Raw genomic sequence first — 26,669 nt, 5'->3', positions numbered from 1 at the left:
AGTGTTGTTAACCAAGGTATGAGAGAAATGGTACTTATGTTATATATATGAATTTGTACACGAATGGTTATTTATACAATAAATGTCATAGTAACACTATAATGTGGAGAACACAATTATTTTGTGGTGTTTTGGGTTATAAATCTGCAGTGTGGTAGTTGGGTATCAGTGTTCAGAGGTACATGCTGCTTCTGTCTTGAATTTTATACTTTACTATATATTGGAAAACAGGGATGCAGTAAATGGAAATACTCATCAGCTAAACGAACTTGATAACTTTCATTGAAGCACTGGTGCTACATTAGAAAATACCATCATTGCAAAATCAAGAACAGTTGTGATCATATTGAAAGATGGAATTACTGCTGGTCATGGAAAGTACAATGAACTCCCTCAGCATCATACTCTTGCAATTCTCAATACTTTCTAAATTGTTTCATAGCAAGAGGCCTATCCTTCTGTCTCCTTCTGACCCAGATGATCAAATCTATTAAGCAGGGATCAGGGGCTGTTAGACATCAGTCGAAGTCATCATCATCCTACTTATCATGGATCATTTCCCAAAGCTCAAGGTGATAACAAGCACCATATAGTTTGTCTCCTCAGGAAACAAACCACTTCCCTCTTCCCCGCTACTGTCATTAATAGAGACCGTAAAGACCATGTGGTATCTTACTTCAGGACGTTATGTATGGTTGGTTATATGACATGGAGTCCCAGTAGCAATGTATTAAGCTGGAAGCTAAACATTCCAAAATACTGATAACATTCTGAATTGTCTCTGGGAAATGTTACATATTCCCCCTTAATTTTCCTTCGTGGCAACCATTCTTTGAACCCTTAATGCATTTAATGGCTATTACTTTGTCCATCAGACAGTAAAGCAATAAATGCTAACTGGTCATATAAACTGCAAGCAAGGAAGGATGAAGGTTGATTACAGCAAAGTGGCCTTATGTTGTCGTTATCAAATATTGGCCGGAGCCACAAATTTTCGTGTCGACATTCCGCACCGTGCTGTGTCCTTAGTGTTTTTCGGTGTATCGACGCTGAATGAAAGAAGACTTGTTGGACATCCCTGACGTCCCTGACCATCATTGAATCATAGGCATCGTGGGATCGCATTGGACTGGACCACGGATCAGCTGCAGATACGAACGATGGTAAGGAGGTAATGATGCGGTATGTTGCGATTTCGTAAACTGTTCGGTACAAGCAAATGCAATGTTATTGGTATGATTCATGTAGGAGCTCTTCCAGGTGACTTTGTTATTACTCACGTACATTAACGGTTGTTATGTGTAACATTTCGAATTTTTTCCTCGCAAAACCCTTCGAAGACCCTTCACGACGTGATGCTCATGACTTTGCCGGCGTCCTAACCTTTCACTTTTGAGATGTTTTTGAGTAGCGCACTTTTTTGAATGCGAATTGTTTCGTGTGGCAATGGACAAAGTACCTTATACAGAAACCGTGTGGTGTATATAAAGGGGCGGTGGTTATGGGTTCAAAACCTTTCAGCCAGTAGATTAACATGACAAAGTACATGCTTGAAAAAAAATATTTGCAGTACGCTTATGTTGGACGTACAATTTCCGAGCCGAAGTCATTATTTGATCACCTGATTTTGTGCAATGTAAATAAAGGTAGCATATTGGGAACGCTCATAAGAGACAGTCCAACTACAGAATGTGGCGACCCTGCCTTGTGTGAACTCAGTCCCTACAGGACTGGTGGGCAACACCTGGTAATAACCATTTAACCTGTGTAAGGGAAGGAAATGCTGAATAAAAACCCTGGCCATCAAAGGTAGGGGGTTTTGGAACAGGCTGGTAATCTGCCCAAAAAGGTAAAGTAGCTCATAATCTACAAAGATGCTTAATGTTTGAGGATGAAATGGCCTAACAGACTGAGCCCTAATGGATGTTGATGAAATTAATTTAAAATCTGAACATTCAAGCCAGGCAAAATGGTTGATGCTGCTGTTTCTGTTTCTTTTTTTGGAGTCTGTCTAAAATCATGGCCAGAACATTGAGCAGGGTTTTCACGATTTTTCTGTCTTTTGAGGCCAGTGCAGGGACCATTAGGCTATGGCCACTTCCTTTGGTATTCTTTTCAGTTAATTCACTAAATGCACCATTCAGTGGTATATAATTTGAACTACTTATACAGCCGCTAAGTAAGTCCACCAACCTGTCACTCAGCCCGTACTTTTAATTGTGCATGGATGAATATCCTGGCTGGCTTAGAAGCTAAAGAAACTATGTTTTTGTTAATTGGGATTAGTTCTTAAACACTGGAAGCTATCTTATCATTTATTATCATTCAGCAACCCATACATACAGGTATACCTTTTCTGTTACATCATGAATATCAAGGGCTATAAATTTTAAGTTTTCATTTATATGCTTAACTGCTGGTCATAAGAAAGTTTGTCATTTTTAAACAAACCCAGTTAATAAATTATAACATAGCTGCACACTTGGGACTCGATGACCTAGGGGTTAAGTGTTTGCCTTCAGTGCATAAGGCCTTGGGTCCAAGACTGGTTGATTCCAGTGTCTTTCTGTAATTCTTCCTTTTCCCACACTCCAAACAGTGTTCAGAAGTTTGTGAATGTAAGGTATACTGAAAATTTCTTGACTTGGTAGTTTCTTAAATGTTAAATTTATTCTTAAATAAGGTAAGAAGTGAAGTAAATATAATTTCAGTGTCTCATTATTTCAAGGATTAAATATGTAATTATAGTGTCAAACTTATAATACAGTACAATAATTGGACAATTTTCTTTGGGTCTGTTAGTTCACAGAAGAATGCACATACAGTTTGTCCACCACATGTTTAAATTTTGAACTATTTGAAAAGCCAGAAAATAAAATATGGAATGCAAGAAAGGAATAATATTACTAGTATTTTCTGTGACATGACAAGCCAGGTTTGAAACTAAATAAGTGATTTTAGCAAGTAAATAACTGTAAGTAAGCATTTTGTGTCATGTTGAATTCTCACAGTTTAAGTGATTCACATTAGAACAGCTTCACAGTAATGACCATGTTCTTCGGACTCTTTAGCAAGAATATTAATGGTGAAAAAAGCAGTCTTCTGGGATTTTGCACCGTGTATATGTGGTGTTAACCGACGTTTCGGAGGAACGTATCGCCTCCATCTTCAGGGTAGAGGAAAAAATATATAAGAAATCTGCAAGCAAAGAGACCGTGAGAACCGGTAAAAGCAGACTGGAAAAATACCCAGCTATGTGAGAGCAGTGAGGGAGAAGGGGGAAGGGCAAGTATACAAGTGAAAGCAGTAGTGTGGGAGGGGTAGGGGAAGGGAGCTGGGACAAGCAGGGTTTTTGTGTAGGGGAGAGAATGGCAAGTTGAAGGCTGGGCATCAGCCATGAGCTGAGGGGTTGGGGTTGTTATGTTAGTTGGTCATGGCCTGTGTGGCCTGGATCTGGCGTCATATCCCGGTGGGGGTTTTTTAAGAGAACAGATGAGAGGTTTCCAAGACTTGCTGAGACAAAACCCCCCCTCTCTGTTCATATTTCCTGGATGCAGTTGAATCTCAATAGCCTCCCTAATAATGCGATCCATATAGCGGGTCTTGGTGGCGAGGATGGAGGTATCCTGAAGCTGAATTCGGTGTCCCAGATCGATGCTGTGTTCAGCTACGGCCGACTTGTCCGGTTGTTCGAGACGGATGTGCCGCTGATGCTCCTTCAACCTCATGTCCACGGAGCGGCCTGTCTGCCCAATATAGACCTTCCCGCACTCGCATGGGATACTGTATACACCCGGTGTCCTTAGGCCCAGGCTGTCTTTAACCGGCCGGAGGAAATTGGATAATTTGTATGGAGGCAGACCCACTGCTTTGATGTTGTGTCGGGACAGCACTCTGCTGATACGGCTGAATATTGTCCCGACATAGGGAAGGAAGGCGACAGAGCCCGGTTTGTCTTCAGGCCGGCTGATGTTGGGCCGACGGTTGAGAACTCTGTAGATCTGCCGGTTGTTGTATCCGTTCCTCTTGAATACATCCTTCAGGAGCACCAACTCCGCATTTAGGCTGTCTTGATCACACAGTGCTCTAGCCCTGTGCACCAATGTTGAAAGTGCAGCTGCACTTTCAACTTACCTCTATCTGGTGCCAAAATCAATAGTGCTGGATTTATACCTCTACTACCCCACATGTCTTCACGGTGTGGTGCTTAATTAAGCACTGCATCAACTTTACTTTTTTACCTTTACCTCACACATCCTGACACAAAAGTTATGTTTGTTGGGGATGTATAAAAATATGTCCAGTATGTTCGCTTGTTTCTGATACAACTAACAAACATTTAGGACCAGATTTAGGTTTTGAAAGGTACCAAACTTTGATAAGTCCTCTATATATTTATGTGCATGCATATGGAACTGCATAAGTATGTTGCTAGGCAACACTCAACAGCTGCACCCCACAAAACAGTGCCACCTCCAGCTTTGTTTCTGTTTCAGTCTGACAAGATGCCCGCTGTCGTTTATCTTCAGTGTTTTACAACAAAATGTTGTGGTTAATTTTCTTCTCATTAATTTGAGGCCCACTTCATTGCAAATATATAGCGGGTGGAATTTTTTGTGATCTGAGTAAGGCTTTTGACCGAGTAAATCATGATATATTGCTATCAAAAATGGACTTTTATGGAATTGAAGGAGCTGCTCAGAAACTTATAAGATCCTATTTGAGAGGAAGATACCAGAGAGTAATTTTGTATGAAAACGGGAGTAAATGTTGTTCTGAATGGAAAGAAATACAGTGCAGAGTGCCTCAGGGCTCTGTATTAGGCCCAGTGCTCTTTTTACTATATGTAAATGACTTATCAAAAATTATATCTGACCTATCCAAACCAATATTATTTGCAGATGATACAAGTATCCTTATCTTTGATAAGAATCCTGCAACATTTAAAATCAGAATAAATAAATTATTTGAGATGATAAATGAATGGTTTAGGAAAAATGAGCTAGTAATAAATTATGAAAAAACTTATTTTCTACAGTTTCAAACTAAAAACAGTAAAAACTTAAATGTTCAAGTTAGTTATTTAAACAATCAAATTCCAAGTATTTCTAATATATCATTTCTGGGATTAAAAATTGAAAATTTTTTAACGTGGGAAAGTCATATTGATGCAGTAATTGATAAGTTAAACAGATCCTGTTTTGCAATCCGATCAGTTAAATCCTTTTTACCACTGGAGACATTAAAAATGATGTATTTTTCCTATGTACATTCTATAATAACGTATGGATTAATATTCTGGGGTAACTCCCCGCATAGTATAAAAGTGTTTAGGATGCAGAAAAGGATAATTAGGATTATAACAAATACAACAAAGAGAACATCGTGTCGTAGTTTGTTTCAAGAATTGGATATCCTCCCCCTACAAGCTCAATATATATTGTCGATCTCTCTGTTTGTCATAGTAAATAAGGAATTGTTCACATTCAACTCACAAATGCATAATTGTAGTACCAGATCTATCTGTGATCTGCATTATCCGCAAACTAGTCTGACACAATTCCAAAAAGGAATATGTTACATGGGGGTAAAGATCTTTAATCATTTGCCACCAAAAATCAAATCTATGTCTAATGACTTGAAAAATTTTAAAATTCAGTTGACAACATTTTTATTGCAAAACTCTTTTTGTACATGTGATGAATTCTTTAGTAACAAATTTGCCTAGAAATAAGGATAATAGCATAAACAGTTTTAATATTGCATAATTTTATGTATAGTGACGTAAGACTGTTTTTTTATATAAATTTAACACATTTTTTTATCTATTTTAATGATTATGAACTGTACATATATATTTATATTTGTGTTGTACTATATTAATTATGTGACTGGTTCTGTATCTATGTATATGGATTTATGGAATGTACAATAAATGAATGAATGAATGAAAGGCCATAAGCTGTGGCTTATTTAACCTATATGTAAATTTGGCACAGCAAATGTCTCATGATAAAAATGTGACGTCAAACAAAACACAAGTTGTAAGGAGATAAGTAAGTGACTGCGGTATTTCGTAGATATGCCATTTCATTAAATAACTTCGAGAGCTCATCCAGAGTTTAATGTTGTCATTATTCCCTGAGACAAGTGTTTGAATGGTCCTACACAATCTAAAGTTCATTGCTAGGCCGCACCATAGCTCAAGCAGCTAGCTGCTGGCTTCCCACCATGGCGGCCCAGGTTCGATCAAGTGGGATTTGTGATGGACAAAGTGGTGCTGGGGCGGGTTTTCTCCGAGTACTTAGGTTTCCCCTGCCAGTCATTCCACCAAATTCTCCATCATCATAATCACCTGGGCAGGCTACAATAGGCCAATCAGTGGCTGCCGTGCCGAGTGGACCCAGTTGGACTCCACCCCCCACTAAGCGAATTTAAAAAAAAGAAGTTAATTTCTCCCCAGGTATTATGCATCCATCCACATATGCTTGCTTAACAGTTTCACAGCTTCTAGCCATGTCTGTAATATCAAGGTATAAGGAATGAAGTGTGGAAGTAAATTGTTCCTGTTTAAATTATGGATTGAAAGTATGTATATATGTATTTATTGCAGGAACTCCATGCTATGATGGCTCAGTACAAAACTTGTTGGAAAATGCCTGTAGAGAGGCAGAAATTTATAAAGATAGCCAAATTGTAAGTTATGATATGTGTTTTTCACTTATTCTTATAACATACACATCCTGAAGCCACATACAGTTCACCTTGGCCTCTCATCTATAATAAAGTCTTAGTGCAGACTTCATGAACTGTGTAATATGTGTGTTGTTCCAGAAGTATTGACTCCTGCCCATTCAATGATGTTTTATCATGTGTAGGTAAATAATTTTCCTGGGGAGTAAAGCACGGCCAGCACGTAAGGCTGACAACCTTACCGCCATCTTTGAGCCGATTGTCTAGACAATGTGGGACCCTCAACGTCTCACAACCCTGTAAGCCTTCACAGCCTGTTACAGGGATAGCTTTACTTTTTTTTTTTTGCTTACTTATAGGTAGCAGCAGTAATGCCTCTGTGACTTTTGCATATTATTCTGTTACAAGAAAATTTTTGAAATTCTGAATTACTTTATTAACTCTAATAATGAAATAATCGAACCTCTGTAACAGTTTTTATGCAAGAGGGGTAGTAACTTTGTCACCGTATTCATAGGAACAAATGCTACTCCATTTTCTGTATACTTTTCATAGAATGACTTGTAGTATTTAGTGTAAGAAGGTGATGATGGGTGGTTTGCAAAACCTATGATTGTAGACGAGTGTTGTCCATATAGATGTTCAGTTGTGGAGAAGATGCATTGCCTGTGGTTGAGCTAACTCAGAATTATTGGTATTTTGCATTATGTACTCCAAATTAAATTGGAAGGCTTCTCTTTTATTTATTACAATTACAGCAGAGATAGGCAGGTGGTTGCACCCCCTTCCCAGGAATAAACAAATGAAGTAATGACAATAGATTTTATACAGCATTACAGAATAGGTTAGAAATAACAAGCTATTCTAGGACTTCAGTTTCTTTCAGTGGTGACTGTGAAAAGTACCATCTCTTGGGATTTAATGTCATGTAGTTAATCAGCTCTGGTCACTACCTCCTGACTGGTCTCTTGCTTACCTTACCCTTTAATGGTAAAGATGGAGGCCATATATTCTTCTGAAGTATCCGTGGAAATCTGCTGATCTGCATGGCATTACTTGCCCAGATGACGATATTATTCATGCAGTTGTAGGATCCCAAAAAGAATGATAGTTATCCAAAGGAAGAAGGTACTTAGGAAGACCATAAACCATCTAACTAATCCTAATACTGAAAAGGAGGGATGATGATAATGGATGTGTGTCTAGATTATGGTGTTCTGTAATTGCTCCTTGGGCTCTGTGTGTGTGTTCATACACTTCATGTATTCAGTACCTGGTCAATTCTCATCTTACTGCAGATGGTGTCTGTTATAGTGGATTTAATTTGTTTTGTTAGGAGGGAGTGCTGTTGGAGAACATGCATGACATTCCTTACGTGCAGCCAAAACACATGGGGCCAGAGGTCACGGCTGTTATGACAAGAATTTGTGCAGAAGTCCGCAGGGTTCTGCCCGCTACAATTCAATGTGGTGTGCAGGTATAACTAGTCTTAACAAAATGGAAGATGAAAAATACCATATACTTTTATGTATCCATTACATGTGACAAGAATAATAGAAGCATGTGAATTCCATACACTGAAACATTTCATCTGTGTAATATTAGCTGGGGCCATACCCTGAATGTAACCATAATTTATTGATTTAAATGTAACAGCCGGACATGACATTGAATTTAGCAGTTGTCAGAAAGTATGTGACTGCATACACAGTGTGTCTTGGCAGGTTCTTGCAGGTGGAAACAAGGAGGCCCTTTCAGTAGCACTGGCTGCTGGTCTTCAGTTCATTCGTGCAGAGGGGTTTGTGTTCAGCCATGTTGCTGATGAGGGTTTCACTGATGCTACAGCGGGCCCTTTACTTCGATACAGAGCTAGCATCAGGGCTGACAACATCCTTATATTCACAGACATTAAGAAAAAACACAGGCAAGTTACATTCAGAGTGCCTCCTGTTGATCTGCATGTCATTTCCCCAAGTACTGTTCAGATTTTGGTGAAATTTGGTATTAGGGGCTGTACTAAAAGTGGTTCCTCTTCATAACTTACTAATTAACTAACTGTCTGGCGCCGAGCCCTTCTTTAGAAGCCACCAGCTCAGCTACGCAAGAATTTCCCAAAATTTTATAGAACCTGAAGATTCATTAGCATGTTCATAAGAGTCGTCCACTGGTCCCTATCCTGAGCCAGATCAATCCAGTCCATACCAAATGATGTTATCTCTTGTAAGATCCATTTTAGCATTATTCTCCCATCTATGTCTAGATCTTCATATTGATCTTTTTCCTTCTGGCTTTCTCACCAAAATCCTATATGCATTTCTATTCCATATTAAATAATAAAAAAACCTATTTTATGTGAAGGTAAAGTTATCCATTTGCTTTATTAATTAAGCATCACACACTGAGGACATGTAAGGAGTGGACGTATAGCTCTCCCATTCCTAATCTTGGCACTAGATGGAGGTTCAGCATCACACCACTGCTGCTATTCTTTGGAGGAAATGGCCCCTGAAATCCATTGTATACTAGGCTGGGTGGGCCTCAGAGCCAGTCTGGACCCTGTGAAGAAAAGAGAAATCTTTTGCTCCAACTGAGAATTGGTCATCCATCCTCTATGTGCTATACCAATTGAGCTATCCCAGCTCCCCTACTTTACATGAAGCTTAATTTAAATTTTATCAAGTAGTTACTATAGGATTCTAACGATGGTGTATAACACACTGATATATTGGGTTTTTGGACTTTATCCATCGTCCTGGTTTTTAAGATAACTAATAAAACACGACGTTTCACTGGTCCAGTGATTGAGGCTACCTCTTTCTAACGGACCCAACAGAATAGGTGTTTTCCTTCACCTGAGGACGGAAACAGATCCAGTTTCCGAAACGTCGTGTTTTTATTAGTTATCTTAAAAACCAGGACGATGGATAAAGTCCAAAAACCCAATATATCAGTGTGTTAAATTTTATCATTTTTAATGGGGCGTGTTGTAGCGTAAGTGGTTGTGGCACTGTGCTGCAAGCCGGAAGGTCACAGGATCAAATCCTGATGAGGTAATTGTATTTATCAATTCACCTAATCCTTCCAGTAGCACTATGGCCCTGGGGTCGACCCAGCCTCTGACAGAAATGAGTACCAGGATTTTCATGGGGGTAAAGGGCAGCTGGCCAGTGCGTAAGGCTGACAGCCTTACCACCATCTATGAGTAGACTGTCTTTACCTCTTTTATCATTTTTAATAATACAACAGAGATCTTATTTTCAGTGCCCATGCTATCACGTCAGACGTGAGTTTACAGGAAACTGCAAAGGCTGCCGAGTTCTTTCTGTCTGATGGTGTGATAGTAACCGGAGCAACAACAGGGGATCCAGTAGACACCAGACATCTTCACGGTGAGGTGCATCACAGCACTGTTAGCTGTTGCAGCTATACCTCTGGCTGTAAATATGCAGACATCTCCACAGTTTTATAGTCAAGGGGACACCCGTTCTTAGTATCTGATTGAGATGGATGATGTAATAAGTAGGCCAGTAGAGATATACAGTCTTATCAGGCAATTCGTGTGATATATACGATATTACTTTGAATATAAGATGCATTCAGTTTTTGAATATAGGTTTTAGGCCAAAATTGGAAAAGTGCACATTCCTCAAATTTAAGATACACCTCAAATTTTCAATGGGAAAAAATTTGTAAAACGTGCATCTTACATTCGAAGTAATACAGTATATTATAGTTACACATGCTTACTGCCTATGGTGATGAATACCACTTACATTCTGGATCATTAGTGTTCACATTGTGTTACAGATGTTAAACAGAGCACTCGGCTCCCAGTTTTAGTCGGCTCAGGGGTGACATCAGGGAACATAAGTAACTATATGAAAGCTGATGCTGTAATTGTTGGAACTCATTTTAAAGAAAATGAAAGGTAAGTATCAGCGTTTAATTACCGAAACTATGTTAGTAAACATACAGAAATTAAGAATTGTTTCAGCTGGTACAGATGAAGTAGCTAAGTGAGGGAATGAAAATGTTACATAATAAGAAACATAGTTTTTACATATCACTCAGCATTGCTAACGTAACCTGTCGGGGGTTGTGGCAGGTTGGATACATAGTTCAGATGGTTAAGACAAGAAATGTATAAATAATTTTGTGGGAGGAACCTTCTTGGAAAGGTGCTACTTAAAAGATGAAGGAGATAATAAAATAAACCACAAAACATAAATACATTTATCTGGGATTTGCGGTTCTCATAGCAGTGACTTTGAAGAGTACTATTCTCTGGAGTGTGGCACAGTGTAGTCCAGTAGAAAGTAACTTTCTCTTTTTATTGCGAAACTTTGTAGACTGGTAAGTAGTCACTGCTAGGAGAATGTCAAATCCAAAATATTAAAATGAATCTTAGAGCAACGGACTGTGGGGTGTGCTTTGGACAGTGAGCCCAGGGCTGGCTGTAGTGGCATGTGGTTGTATTGGTGAGTAATGAATCATATCGTTCATAGTAACAGAGTTAGTGACATGTACTACACGGTGTCCCAGGAAGAATGTGCCAGACTTCGGAGGGTGTTCCTTATGTTAAACTATGCCGATAGAACCCAAAACACCTATGTCCAAAGTTGAACGGTTACGGAGATAATGGCCAGAGAAGTGTGAAACTTTGACAGGTGTTACACACTTGTTGATTATCAAATACATATTAAAACTGCCAGGAATATGTGGTTTGTGCAATGTTAATAATGTATGTAACATCAAACTAACTTGTGAATGACATGAAGCCATTAAATTGAACTACAAAAAAACTCGCATGCCATGTCATAGTTGTTGTTAGGATTCCAAGCACTATACATGACACATGAATGGCAAGCACTGATGTAACATTGCTGACTGTGCATTCTGGTATGCGAGTGTATGCGGCTAATGTGAGCCGTCATCACCACACTCAAGGACAAACATTGATAAGACTTGTCAGCTGACAGGTACAGTGCGTGGACCTGCCAAAAGACCACACTTTTCTCGGGCCATTATCTCCGTAACCGTTCAACTTTGGACATAGGTTTTTTGGGTTATATCGGCATACTTTAACATAAGAAACACCCTCTGAAAGTCTGGCACATTCCTCCTAGGACACCCTGTATATGTACTTTATTGTGAAATTAAACTAAACTGAATCTCTGATTTATTTCAGTTGGAAGAACTGTGTTGATTGCTGCCAAATTCAAAGATTCATGGATAAAATACATAAACTGAGAAATTATTAAAAGTGTCCCTGTGCTTTATTAAGCACATGAATATGTATGGAGGAGTGGAGGTATACTTCCATACATTCATAACCACCACTAGATGGTGGCAACTGGTAAACCTCATGCCACTTTATCTTTGGGAAAGAGCCCCAGATACATCACTGAACAGGAGGCTGGATGGGCTCCAGTGCCAATCTTTACACAGTGAACAGAAAAATCTCTTCCCCTATCAAGAATCGAATCCCAGTCATGCAACATGAAGCCAGTCAGTATGAAGGCAGTACAATAAATTCAGTCCTTTGAATTGTGGAATGTTACCTGCTGTCTACTGAATTCAGCAAATCATGGAGTAAGTGAAAAGAACTCCATATGGATCTGCATGCTGTATGTGCAATAAAGTTCAGATTGAGAATTCTCATGTTCTGATTCATCCCGATGTGTGAGAACTTATGCTAACCCTCATAGTGTTTTGCAATAATTAAATAACACAAGATAACAAGCACAGTCTTCAAATTACAGTGGAAATCCCATTTAAAATTCCTTGGTATTAAGGTTTTCCCTCATTTTAACACTAAATTTCAGTGATCTGAAACAGTAAGACTAATGTTAAGTTTCTGTAAGATTTTCTAATGCTTTCCAAAGAAACATTAAGTGGGGTTTTCACCATAAATAACCAGATTGTTGTGTCATCTCTTATATGAACAATGTGCAACACAAAACCATTGCCCAAGCATGGGCTAGTCCTGTCTCTTTGCCAAACTCCATATACATAGGTTGGATAAAAGTAGTGGCAACGCCTCTATAGTTCTGAAATGACTTTATTACCCGAGGTAAACACACTTACATTCCTTCAATATAATCGCCCCCCATGTGTACCACATTCTGCCAAATTTGTGGAAGGCGTCATACACCATCAGTGTGTCCACTTCTGCTGATGTCCAGCAGTGACCACCCTACAGTATGAATAATCTCCTCTCATATGTTGTAAAATGTCCCTCGCAGTGGTTCTTTCATTTTGCCACTGACTCATATCGGGTGTATGGCGGATGTTACAGTATCTCCCAGCGGCGAAGGAGATCCTTGACAGTGTCAGCATTATGAGCCCTTGCATTGTCATGAAGGATGATGGGGCTTATTGCCAACAAGTGTCGGCGCTTTCTCCTGAGTGCTGGACAAAGATGATTAAGTAGGAAATTGCAGTAGTAGGCAGCGTTTACTGTCTGTCGTTGAGGTACACTGTGGTGCAGTGTCACTCCATCAGTGTCATATGCCACAATGAACATTGCCTTCACATTACTCTGTGTAGGGTGCACTTTCTTTCGATGAGGAGAGCCAGGATGCTTGCGTTCATTTGATTTTCGCTTCAAGTGCGGTTCATATGAGTGAGCCCAAGGTTAATCCAGAGTGACAGTCCTTCCAAGCAAGTCATCACCTTCCTTCTGGTAATGGTCCAACAAGTCCTGTGCAATTGCATAACATTCCCATTGTTGCACCTCGGACATTGTATGGGGTACCCAACGCGCTGCAATTTTGCGGTATCCAAGAATATTGTGCAGAGTGTGGAGCACAGTTTTGTGACATATGCCTACCTCAGCAGCTATCTCCCACGCAGCCCATCAACGATCGACATCCAGCAAAGAAGAAAGAAGCTGAATTGTGTGGTTGTCAACATGGGGTCGTCCTGAATGATGGCTGCCCTGAATGGCATCCCTCCCTTCACAGAACAATTTCACCCATCATGCCACTGTGCGATATGGCAAAGCAGCATCACCACATGCTTCTTGCAGTCACTGATAGCAGTTTTGTGCACTACAACTTCGTGCAACTTCAGTTTTTATCCATGAGAGTTGTTCTTGTTTCGTAAACGTGTTCTTAGGGTGCTTGAACTGGGCTCCTGCACTTCAAGACGATGCACAATGCAACTCAATGAAACACAACCAGAGCCACTCACTGCACTACTTCAAGTGAACTGCTATCAGCTACAGACGGCACTAGTGCCACCTGACGCACATATTTCGTGTTACAGTAGTGTTGCCACACTACTTTTTATCCAACCCTTGTGGTATTAGTGAAAAGAAAAAAATGTCTTAGAAAAAGTTATGGGACTTAACACTGCAGATATCTCATGTTACGTCAGTATTGTTGACACCATAAGACACAAATTCAGTGAGCATGCATTTATCAGTTATGAGTCAAAATAGTAGACCTGGTTATCATCATAAGTAACAAAAACAGTAAATGAACAGAAATAAGGAACAGTACTATTCGTATGTATTTTATTATTATAGAGTATTTTCATTAAGTGAATTCATATAGGGTAGTTCATGTTTGTTTGTCTGCACAATTCAACTGAAATTCAGAATGTTCGTGTGTCGTTTAGTTTATGGATGCTGTCAGCATATACATTATATATCATTGAACGGTATGATGAATAATGAATTTGAAATGATTTGGAAGTGTTCATGGGGTATCTATGGTATTATCCCAGTATCTTCCTGAGGGGCTGAGGAAATGTATGAAAAGCCTCAGGATAATTTGGTGTGCCAGTGAAGATTTGAATGGAGCACCTCCTGAATTCAGGTATACATTACCACCACTTGGATCAGAAAGATGTCATTTGAACAATCAACATATTGTAGCTTAAAGACTATATTAAATCAATGCTGAGCCATGCAGTGGCTCCGGTATGACGTCATGGGCTTCCAGCCCCTTGATCGAGGTTCTTAAACTTATCCCCCACCCCATCCCCATGCGGGACTGGGTCACGTGGTATTGCCCTCTCCCCTCCTTTCTATCCCTGGGAGCCTTACTTGGAAGTTAATTCGAGTTCGGAGTTCAGTTCTGGTTATGGATCCATAGGGCCTTGCTCGCGGCGCCGAGCCAGCCGGAGCGACTGTCAAATTCCTGTTCGGCTGGGAGTCCAAATTTGGTTTCGGCAAGTACTGGGCTGGTTCGCGGCCGACGAGATCGCCCGCGGTCGCCCGTCGTTGGGTTTGTAGGACGGCGGCGACTCGTACCAGTTTGGTTAAATCTGTTTTTATAATTTATATTGTGTATTTAGTTTAGACTCAGCCTGTGGCCCGGCTATAATGTAGTAGTTATGTTTTCAAGCAACCAAGGCAAATTGTTGCGCCAGTAATATGGGCCATTCTGCCCGAGTTAGATGCCGCTGTGTGCGAGCATGTAAATGTGCAGTTAGTTCAGTTGTTCTGTTTAATTTCTGTTGTGTATATTAAATTCTGTTATTTGTTAATATATTGATTGCCATCATTTGTAACTACATTTACTTCGCTGCTAGCTTGGATCCCTTACTCTAACTTAGGGAGCGTGCGAGCACAGCACGAGAGCCGTATGACGGAGCAACGTTTCCCCCTCCGATTGAGGAAAGGTAGACGGAGCCGAAAGGTGCCAGAGAGAGACGGTACAAGTGGTACATATAGTCCCAGAGCGGACAGACGGCACAAGTGGTAGCAGAGGAAGCGGCTCAAGTGGTAGCAGAGCGAAACGCGGCTCAAGTGGTAGCAGAGCGATCGATTTTCACTTAGGACCTTTGGAACGCTAATTGTTAATAGGCCCCTAGGCTGTGCCTGGGCCGATGGATTGTAAATAACCTGTCATAGGCTCTGTGTATGTTTACGTATATTGTATTTATATTTGTTCTTGTTGTGTTCCATGCTTAGTCAAAATGCCACGCGCGTGGATCCATGAATTGTCCAAGCAGCAGCTGGAGAGTTTAGCAAGTCAACTAGGTGTATCGACGGAAGGAACGCTGGACGACTTGAGGAAGCGGGTGAGAGATAAGTGGACCACGATCGAGCCTTACCTGCCTCCACAGGCGTCAGCTAAGTCAATTGAAACTCTGAACCCCATTCAACCGATTACTGATCCCACAAGTCATTTGGGTACTCCCGTAAACAAGATGAAGATCAAAGTAGTGACAGACTTAATTGCTGCCATTCCCCCCTTGATAGATATGGACCCTGAACAGATACTTAAATTTTTAATTCAAGTAAATCAGATAATTGAATTAAAATTATTACCTGACACAGAATTTATGGCGTTGTTGATTACCCGAACATCGGGTAGACTTATGCATATTTTAGGAACGCATTTGGGATCCACAGATACTTGGGGGGTGGTTCAGGCAGAAATTATCTCAACATTTCTCCCACCCCGTATTAAAGAACAATTTCTGGTATCTTACGTCCTCGACAGATTTCAATCTCCTACAGAAGACTTGACAGAGTACATCATGTCGGTCGTATCAGCGGCCAAAATATTGGGTTTTCTGGGCACTGAGGTACAATTAGTCCACCGCATAGTGCAAAATTTGCACCCCAAAATTAAATCGTATTGTGTATTTCAAAACCGGCCGGAGTCGATTGCAAGTTTATTTTCCCTAGCGACAACGGTCGCAGAAGCAGTGGCGGTTGAGGACCAGCGTCGATTGACGACTGGGTCCTTTCCGCGAGAGGGTGATCCCAGGCCGTTTGTGAACGCCACGGTTCAAACCAAGGGTTCACCGGCAAAAACCGAGCTTAAGAATGCATGCTGGGCTTGTGGAAAAACAGGCCATTTCCAAAGCGCATGCCCTTCCAAGACGCGTCCGACTTCACGGGCCGGACGTTCGGGAAACGCCAGAGGCGCTCGGCAGTGAAGAGTTCATTCCGGGCGCCCAGCGTGTCACAGCCTCGGGAAACTTGCTATCGTTATGACTCGGGTTTATTGACCCCATGTGTAACATTGAGTATTGGGGCGTATTGGTTATCCGCCGTATTCGACTCTGGATCCTCACGGTCGTTCATAAGGCGGGATGTTTTACACAATATTAAGGAGTTAGGGCTGCCATGTACGCTGCAACCCGTACAGGAGCGCTGTGTCATGGCGAACGGAGAGCCCTGTGTTATCGCTGAGAAAGCGGTTTTGGGTATTAAGATTGGCACTTTTTCTTGGAAATGGCGTTTTTCTATCTTACGCGATAGTCCCATCCCGTGTATCTTGGGCGTGGACTTTATGTCGCACGCCAAGGTGCAACTTGACTTCGTGGCTAGGAAATATAGTTTCCGGTTCTGCCCCGAGCAAGATTTTGATTTTGAGCCTTTTGAGTTACGTCTAGGGATGTCGCTGAAATTTCCATCTTCCGTCAAGCCTGTCGCGGGATTGTTGTGCGGACCCTCTGTAGCTGGTTCGGAGGAGCCTGTTGATATTGTTGAATTGTTGCAAGAGTTTCCGGGCCTGTTTTCAGACAGGCTAGGTACAGTCAAGGGTATGACCTGCCATCTTGATCTCAGCGACAATATCCCTGTACGCTCGAGGCCCTACCAGTGTTCGCCTCCGCGATTAAAATTGCTGCGGGAAATAGTCCAGGATCTGTTGGACAAAGGAGTGGTCCGGAAAAGCTATTCTCAATACGCCAGTCCGGCGTTTTTAGTTCCGAAGCCATCAGGAGGTCAACGAATGGTGATTGATTATCGCCTCCTAAACAAGAAAATCGTGTTTGACGCTTTTCCTATGCCAAACGTGGAGAGTGCCTTTGCTCATTTTGAGAAGGCGACGATTTTTTCTGTACTGGACCTAAATTCTGCATATTACCAGATTCCCCTGTCGGCCAAGAGCCGAAAGGCAACGGCCTTTTGCACCCCCTTTGGGTTGTTCGAGTTTACAAAATTGCCCATGGGGATTAGCGTCGGATGCCAGGTGCTGTCTCGAGTTGTCGACACCTTATTCGGGGACCTCAAGTGCAAGTTCGTATATAATTTTATGGATGACTTGGTGGTTTATTCCCGATCTCGCGAGGAGCACCTGGATCACCTGAGGGAAGTTTTCGCTAGGTTGCAGAAGGCAGGGTTTACTTTGAATAAGAATAAGCTCCGCTTGGCGCAACGAGAAATCCCGTTTTTGGGTCATCTGCTGTCAGCTGAAGGAATCCGGATTTTACCGGAGAGGGTAGAGGCCATTACATCGTTTCCTCCACCAAAAAACCTGAAGGCGGTTCGGAGATTCTTAGGAATGGCCGGATTTTATGGCCGGTTCATCCCGCGTTTCTCTCACATTGCCGAACCGCTGCATGCTCTTAAGCGTAAAAACGCTCGTTTCGAATGGGATGATCCCCAACAGGCGGCGTTTCTCCAGTTGAAGGAAGCCTTAGCGACTCCACCAGTATTGCAGATCCCAGATTTTTCTCTGAAATTTTCCCTTGTTTGCGACGCTAGTGACGTCGCCATCTCGGCCGTTCTCCAGCAAGGGAACGGCGAGCAGTGGGCGCCAGTTGCGTATGCCAGCCGGCTGTTGTCTCCGGCGGAGCGCCGATATGCAGTTTACGAGAGAGAGTGTCTAGCTGTTGTATATGGTTGTGAAAAATACAGAAGTTATTTAGAACATAAAGAGTTCACACTGTTCACCGACAACCAAGCCCTGGCCTGGCTGCTTCGCCATGCGAAAGAATTAGGGCGCATTGGGCGTTGGCTTCTTCGGCTAGCACCATTTAAATTTCGTGCTGCCCATATAAGTGGGAAGGCGAATGTGGTAGCAGACTGTCTCACTCGCCAATACGAACAGCCATCTGAAGATGCGACGTTGTCAGGTCTAGTCCTCGGCCAGCTTCCAGAAGCATTTCAGTCGATCACAGAACACCAGAAAAAGGATCTCCTGTGTAGAGATATCTATCAGAAGGTCGTTCAGAACGACCCAAGTGTAAGGCAATTTAAATTGCTGAATGGTGCTCTGGTTTACCATCCATCGAGAGCGAGGACAAAAAGGTATCTTCTTCCCGAAGCGTTGCGGCCGATGATCTTAGAGTACTTCCATAAGTCTCATTTGAGCGCCCATCTGGGCATAACTAAGACATTGAATCGCATCGCTAGAGTTTTTTATTGGCCCAATATGAGAAGGGAAGTGGCAGCCTTTGTATCACGTTGCCAGGATTGTCAGCGGGCCAAGCCGGCCCCCGACACACGGGTTGGCCTCCACGCCAGCCAAGTAGTAACACGCCCCATGGAGCGCATTTTTATTGACTTCGTAGGACCGATCATCAGGAGCCGGAAGGGCAACATAGCCATCTTGGTGGTTCTGGATGGCTTTTCGAAGTTCATAAGCATGTACCCCGTCAGGCGGATTTCCGCCGAAGTTGTCAGAAGCTGCCTTGTGGAAAGGTTTTTCGCGTCCTTTGGCGTCCCCCAGGCGATTGTGTCGGACAATGCCGCGGTGTTCAAATCTAAGATCTTCTACGACTTATGTTTTTCCTGGGGAATACGGCACATCACCACCTCGCCGTATTACCCCCAGGCATCGCAAGTAGAGCGATTCAATCGCAATTTGAAGGTGGCATTGTCCATTTATCATCATGATCAGCACACTCGCTGGGACGACCATTTAGCATCCTTGACCCTAGCGTTTAACACCGCTTGGCATGAGTCGACTGCAGCGACTCCTGCCTCGCTGTTCTTGGGGAGAGACCTGAACCATCCCCTTGGGTTAAAATGGGAGTTAGCGGAACTGGACTTGAATAAGGAAGTGAAAGACGTTCGAGAATTTTGGCAGGAGGCGCTGGACAATTTAAAGAAGGCTCAAGCCCGTGTGAAGGAACGTTATAATGTGGGTAGGAGGCAGGTCGACTTTCGAGTGGGAGACTTAGTCATGTTAAGGCTGCACCCGCTTAGCTCGAAGTCTCAGCAGCGTTCCGCAAAACTGGACCTTAAATGGTCAGTACCTATGAGATTGGCGAGGTTTGTGTCGCCCGTTACAGTGTTGTTGGCTAACCCGGATACAGGGGTGATTGTACGAAAAGCCCATGTCTCCCAATTAAAGAGACACTTTCCACCGGGCTAGATGGCATTCAGAAGTATGATTTGTTATTATTTGTGCTTGTTATCTTAGAATGTAAGCCGTACCGGCTAGATAGGTAATTTATGGCCATGTATTTAAGTTTATTTTTCCTTCCGAGCAGGCTGTCTTGTGTTTCTCTCCCTCCCACACCTATACCCTAGCCTGGATGGATGGAGACGCGACGCAGGACTTCAGGCCCCCCTTCTCGCTTGGTTGGACCCGATCGTCGTGCGCTCAGTCGATTCTTCTGGCCTCACGCTGCGGTCCCTTGAGGGCCCTGTAGGGACTGCACAAGACCGGCCGAAGAGGAAACCACCAACTACTGTCAGCCATGGATGGCAGAGCGGCAGGAGACGCGGACGTTCGGGAAGAGTGTTGAGTGCGCGTGAACTGGACTCCGCATTTCGGGGGAGTGATGTGCTGGGGCATAAATGATATCACAGACTAGTACGGGAGGTGAATGGAACCGTAGTGAGTTGAAGGTGATATGGACCCGTAATGGCACGCTACTGAGTCTGGACGACTGAGATATTGAGAACCCCCGGCGGAGCTAAGTGAAGGTCATGGGTGATCATTGATATGGATATTGTGTTGTACTCACGACTAGGCGCAAGTACTCTGCTCTTCCTAGAACGAGCGAGAGGGATGGGGGCGGGATGCTGAGCCATGCAGTGGCTCCGGTATGACGTCATGGGCTTCCAGCCCCTTGATCGAGGTTCTTAAACTTATCCCCCACCCCATCCCCATGCGGGACTGGGTCACGTGGTGTTGCCCTCTCCCCTCCTTTCTACCCCTGGGAGCCTTGCTTGGAAGTTAATTCGAGTTCGGAGTTCAGTTCTGGTTATGGATCCATAGGGCCTTGCTCGCGGCGCCGAGCCAGCCGGAGCGACTGTCAAATTCCTGTTCGGCTGGGAGTCCAAATTTGGTTTCGGCAAGTACTGGGCTGGTTCGCGGCCGACGAGATCGCCCGCGGTCGCCCGTCGTTGGGTTTGTAGGACGGCGGCGACTCGTACCAGTTTGGTTAAATCTGTTTTTATAATTTATATTGTGTATTTAGTTTAGACTCAGCCTGTGGCCCGGCTATAATGTAGTAGTTATGTTTTCAAGCAACCAAGGCAAATTGTTGCGCCAGTAATATGGGCCATTCTGCCCGAGTTAGATGCCGCTGTGTGCGAGCATGTAAATGTGCAGTTAGTTCAGTTGTTCTGTTTAATTTCTGTTGTGTATATTAAATTCTGTTATTTGTTAATATATTGATTGCCATCATTTGTAACTACATTTACTTCGCTGCTAGCTTGGATCCCTTACTCTAACTTAGGGAGCGTGCGAGCACAGCACGAGAGCCGTATGACGGAGCAACGTTTCCCCCTCCGATTGAGGAAAGGTAGACGGAGCCGAAAGGTGCCAGAGAGAGACGGTACAAGTGGTACATATAGTCCCAGAGTGGACAGACGGCACAAGTGGTAGCAGAGGAAGCGGCTCAAGTGGTAGCAGAGCGAAACGCGGCTCAATACTGATTATGAAGATCATGGTCTTTTGGGTTGTAACACTGTATAACATTTCTCTGAAATGTCGGCAGGCTTGTACCGAACTAGATGGCATTCCTCTGAAGTGTCGATGGGCTTCTATCAATTAATTAATTCACTTAAGGGGGGGTGGAGTCCAACTAGGTCCACTCGGCACGGCGGCCACTGATTGGCCTATTGTACCTGCCCCGGGTGATTATGATGATGGAGAATTTGGTGGAATGAAGATTGGCAGGGGCAACCGAAGTACTTGGAGAGAACCCACCCGAGCGCCACTTTGTCCACCACAAATCCCACTTTAACAGACCCGGGATCGAACCGGGGCCGCCGCAGTGGGAAGCCAGCGACCAACCACTTCAGCTGTGGCGCGGCCATGGCTTCTACCAAAGTAGTATTTACAGCTCAAAAGATCTTACTCTTCATGTTTACCTTTGTGAGAACCTCAGATCCAACAATGTACTGATTCATTACTGCAGCGAACGAAAAACAAATTCCATGGCCTTTAGTTCACAAGCAGACTATACCAACTGAGCGACTGCTGCTTGTTGGAGAAGTTAGTGCCAACTTTTGCAGATAGAGGGTGTTGCATGGTCAGCACAACAGATTTGCATGGCTGTTAATCTCGGTTTCCTAGACTGGATTACTCCAGAGATGAGTATATTATTCAAACTAATAAAACTTATATATTTTAATTGTAGGAAAAATTAAACACAGCCTGACATTACAACAGCATATGTTATGTAAAGGTTTTATTCTACAAAGGAGGGAATAGCAGTTTCAGATATTCATGAGCTCTGTATTTTAGTCTTTTCTTCATAAGTCATGCAGTCCTGCTGCTTCCTCTAGGAGCAGAGACATCCTGAACAGCTTGATGGATCCTGTGCAACTTTATGAGAACCTTTTGCTCTTCTCAAGCTTTGCATGTGTATTTCTCAGCGAAACGATCTGCAGTGTTTTTGTAGATTTACAGTGGCAAGTCTTTCTTTCTTTGACATGTAAATAATACCACAGTGTGTTCAAAATGAGGTGCATGCACTTACAGTTAGATATTTAACTGTGGAAGTTACAAAACTTTCATAAATGTCACTCAAATAGGTAAATATTTTTATTATGCAAAATTAAAGCAGATAAGTCAATGGTGCAAGGTCTCTTTTAAGCAGATGATAATTATTCATCCGGTTAAGATATCCCGTGTTCATTTTGTGGTCTTCTGAGATGACATCGTGTAGTCTGGTAGTTGGGTACCCTTTCAGACGAAAATACTGCCTCCTTCCTTCCTTCTACCCAGGGAGGGAAACAGTAGTCCCCTCCAAAAGGTAGGTGCCTTTCAGTGGCTAAGATTATGTAGCTTCAGACTTCCTGTTGTTATACCATTACCTTAATCACAAAAGCATTCCTGAGCTCGCTCAGTCCAGTTCATGTCTTCATTTTCTATTTCTTGAAGAACCATTTTAGTATTACTGTCCTGTATCTAGGTCTCCCACATGGTTCTTTCTCTTACATCATTCTTATGAAAAATTTTAACACTATTCACTTTGCCCCATGTATGCTATATGCCTTTCCATCTCATCCCTCTTAGTGTAAATAAACCAACAGGATTAGCTTTGGGAGCCAGGATAGCTCATTTACTATAGTTACCAGGTTATGAGCTTGGAAACTAATGAATGGGGGTTCAGTTCATGGCAGGGACAAAATATCTCTTAACAGTATCCAGACGATCCAGACTGTCTTTGGAACCAAACCAGTATCCAATGAAATGGTTATGGGGGGGGGGTTCCGTACCAGTAAAGTGATCAAGGTTCAAATCTGACAATCTCGATCTGTCTTCATGCTTGATTAAGCACAGGGACAATTTTACCCCTTTTGCAAAGAACAGTATTAACTTTGGTTTTTAAAAATCTGACATTAAGGAAATGCATTTATATTATTTGGCTTTGAAGATGCTTAGCCTCTTTACAATCATCTTATGAGGATATATGGCTTTTATTTCCCTACTCCACTTCAAGCTGAATGTCACAATGCTGGAATGGTAGGAGTACGCTTGAACACATGTTTCCAAATAGCTTGAGTGACACGTGATGCAATACACCTGAGAAGTTGGGTACCCTGGAGGCACCAATTTGAACTTGCATTCTGGTTGGTGCTGACATTTCCACTGAAGACAGACTGAACTCCTAATTCTTGCTGAGGTCTTTTCTTTGCGCTTGTTACAGTGGTACAGGCTTCTGTAGATGACGGTGCTTCATTCTTTTTAATTGCACTCCTTAGAGGATAGAGACTGTCTTTCAACACTTGTGAATCCTGTAAACATAAATATGAATCGTGTTTCATATTTCAGTGCAGTTTAAAACTCAAATAACTCTAATATTTTATGAAAACTCATTCAGTCATGGAAGAATTCTTTTCTCTTTTGGGTGCAAATGGGCAGTGAAACTGAAAATTTGTTTGAATTCTAAATGTGAACATGAAATGATATTAACTTCATACATACTGGTTTTGAAATTGTCTTCATTCTTTTGAGGGGATGAAGAAGATCATCTTGGCTTATGTCACATGAGTAAGGTCGACGAACTGGTCTCCGAGAGCTGCTGTCCTTCCTCAGAGTTTGGCGACATTCCTGGTACTGAAAATTCCACAGTCATCTGCAATGCTGGATTGCTTATAGCAGGGATGGTAAACCACTAGCGCCAGTAATCATGTTTTGTCTGTATTAAGTACTTGAGCAGCTTGATAATTCAACAGTTCATAGAAGCAGGAGCATCTGTATTGTGGTTTTGTGGCCAAGCTATAGTCCAGTAGGTGGGTACCAATGTTTTGGAGGAACATTCTGTCCCCATTTATGAGGATGGATGTTCTGAAATGTTGATACCCACCTTCTAGACTAAACACTGTATCATAATCCAGAAGACTGTAATATGAATCTTCGCTGACATGAAAATGTCAAATCATATAATGTATATATACAACTTGTCAACTTCATAAGGAAAGATGGCAGTACCATATCATGAATTTAATTTTGATGGTATTTACAAAAAGCAATTAGCAAAATTATGTTTTATGATACAGATTCACAAGTGAACAGTTCTAGTAACATAAATGTTTATCCTTTCATCACCAAATATTTATTTCATGATACCTTTTTGAAAATAGAAACAATTTTCAGGATTACTGGGTTTTTGGACTTTGTCCATCTTCTGGTATTTCAGTGATTCTTACTTACTTACTTACTTACTTGCTTATGGAGCTGAGCCCTTCTTGAGGAGAAGCCAAATGTGTAGCTACTCAAGAATTTCCCAGCATTTTATGGAACCCAAAAGTTCATTACTGTGTTCACAAGAGCCCTCCACTGGTCCCTATCCTGAGCCAGATCAATCCAATCCATACCATCCCATCCTATCCTATCCTATCTCTCTAAGATCCATTTTAATATTGTCCACCAATCTATGCCTTGGTCTTCCCAGTGGTCTCTCTCCTTCTGGCTTCCCCACCAATATCTTATATGCATTCCTCTTCTCCCCCATTCATGCTACATGCCCTGCCTACCTCATCCTCCTTGATCATTCTAATTATAATAGGAGAAGAGTCAAGTTATGAAGCTCCTCATTATACAGTTCTCCCCAACCTCCTGTCACTTCATCCCTCTTCTGTCCAAATATTGTGATTGAGGTTACCTCTTTCTAATGGACCCAACAGAGCAGGTGTCTCCCATCCCTCACCAGTGGATGGAAACAGATCAAGTTTGTGAAAAATTTTGTTCTTTTGTGTTTTTTAGAACACCAGATGATGGACAAAGTCCAGATATCCAGTAATCCCGAATGTTACGCACCGCTGTTGGAACTCTTCAGAATCTCCAAATATACGTTTACTTCACTCCAGTCATTTCAGGGAGTATCTGCTCCATTAAATATGGTGCTTTGATGTGACATATAAACTCACATGCTTCACTGCCTCCTTCAGTGTGGAAATCCAGGCTTCCCCTTCTTCAACTGTGGCTGAACATAGTATCAACATTTCATTTTGGCATGTGATCTTGAACACTCCTTTGCTCAATATTTCATCCACTGTGCATTTCTTGAGAGGCAAGATGCAGCAGCATCTCAGGGAGTTCGGTTCAGTAGGCGGGCAGCGTCGCATCTTACAGTACATGAGCATGTCGTTGAAAAGAACAAAGTAACGGGAATGAGACTTTTTGCCATGGGGTGACACCTGTAAGAAAAAGGTAAAAAGTCATACAGATGGTGTAATATCCTCCCATCTCCTTCATAGACCCCAAGTGATCATTCTTGAAGCAATTTCCCCACACAAATGCTCTGTGCATCTCTTATATCTCAGATTGAAATTACATATTCAGCTGATCTAACTTCTTCCTTTCACCAGTTTATCAAAGTGGAGGGGGGGAAAAAGGACTGGTTTACATTTATTGAAAATATTTACACAACTTTTGGTTATTTGCTTAGTCTTGAATCAAACTTGAGAGTGAACTAACCTTCAGCAGAGTGCCTTCTTTAAGCAACCTCCTGCCGGGTGTTACAATTCTTGGCTTGCCACCACATAAACAATTCTGCAGCTTAAGCATTCTCTGCATATTTTCCTGGTCCTGTACCAAACTGTTGATGTGATCTGCAGCTTTCTCTACTTCACGGAGAGAAGCTGTTAGGAAACATAATTTACATTGAGAAAAGATAAATTAATGTGTATAAATCAGTTATAACCTGCCAAGGTTTGCTGTATTTCTGCTTGTTTTATAATTTTTATTGATATTTAGTTGTCATTCTTTGTAAGTGGGGATGCAGTGGGGGATTACACAAAGCATGTTTGTTGTTATGGTTAGCAACGACGATGGAAATATCAGATGTTTAAAAGTATATATACACAAGCTGTAGAAGCTTATAAGAGTGAAACCATATTTTCCCCAATTTTGCAGTTTTACATGTTTCATTGTAAAGTAAAGCTATCCCTGTAAGAGGCCGTGGAAGCGGCCTCCACAGTCTAGGGGTAATGTTCCCACCTCATGACTCAAGGTACGCGGGTTCAAACCCGGTGGAGGTTGTGGAATTTTTAAGGGCGGGAAAATTCAGGGAACAAGTCCTCCGGGAGGGACTTTAAGCCGTGGGTCCCGTGTCATAGATTTATGGCATGTAAAAGATCCTCATGTCTCTAGGAGACCTCTGAGCAAAATTAGGCAACAATTTCCCGCCCAAGTAGTTTCCAATGCCTCTGGTAGATGGGGGAAATATCAGGTACCGACGGCCGACCTCATTGGCTGAACGGGGCTGATAGCACGCACCAGTACCGGTAGGGTATGGCGACAGTAGAAATTAAAGGGGGACGCACAATGGACCAATAACTGGTCTAAGTGCATGGGGAAACCCACCCCCTCTAA

The 26,669-nt window shown here is 42.3% G+C and overlaps 2 protein-coding genes across 4 annotated transcripts in view; one reads left to right on the top strand and one right to left on the bottom strand.

Annotated features, from left to right (window-relative positions):
- Positions 1 to 1,181: 1,181 nt before the first annotated feature.
- On the top strand, positions 1,182 to 13,072 carry LOC111874113 (uncharacterized protein F13E9.13, mitochondrial). The gene is made up of 7 exons (XM_023869339.2): positions 1,182 to 1,260; positions 6,614 to 6,696; positions 8,030 to 8,170; positions 8,418 to 8,617; positions 9,955 to 10,082; positions 10,501 to 10,621; positions 11,882 to 13,072. The coding sequence occupies exons 1-7, from the start codon at positions 1,185 to 1,187 to the stop codon at positions 11,952 to 11,954; spliced, it is 822 nt and encodes a 273-aa protein (XP_023725107.1). The 5' UTR covers positions 1,182 to 1,184; the 3' UTR covers positions 11,955 to 13,072.
- Positions 13,073 to 22,018: 8,946 nt separating this feature from the next.
- The window catches only part of LOC111874114 (FYVE, RhoGEF and PH domain-containing protein 3), a 12,408-nt gene continuing 7,757 nt past the window's right edge, over positions 22,019 to 26,669 (bottom strand). For all 3 annotated transcript variants that reach the window (XM_023869341.2, XM_033755336.1, XM_023869340.2), the window contains 4 exons: positions 25,773 to 25,936; positions 25,223 to 25,492; positions 23,778 to 23,909; positions 22,019 to 23,587 (listed from right to left, as the gene is read on the bottom strand). In XM_023869341.2, the coding sequence (XP_023725109.1) occupies positions 23,300 to 23,587; positions 23,778 to 23,909; positions 25,223 to 25,492; positions 25,773 to 25,936 (854 nt within the window). In that variant the 3' untranslated portion in view covers positions 22,019 to 23,299. The remainder of the gene's footprint in view (positions 23,588 to 23,777; positions 23,910 to 25,222; positions 25,493 to 25,772; positions 25,937 to 26,669) is intronic.

The sequence above is a fragment of the Cryptotermes secundus genome, unplaced genomic scaffold (assembly GCF_002891405.2).
Source record: "Cryptotermes secundus unplaced genomic scaffold, Csec_1.0 scaffold3570, whole genome shotgun sequence".
Taxonomy (NCBI): domain Eukaryota; kingdom Metazoa; phylum Arthropoda; class Insecta; order Blattodea; family Kalotermitidae; genus Cryptotermes; species Cryptotermes secundus.
The sequence above is the reverse complement of the archived record's forward strand: the minus strand, read 5'-3'. Positions and strand labels throughout refer to the sequence as shown.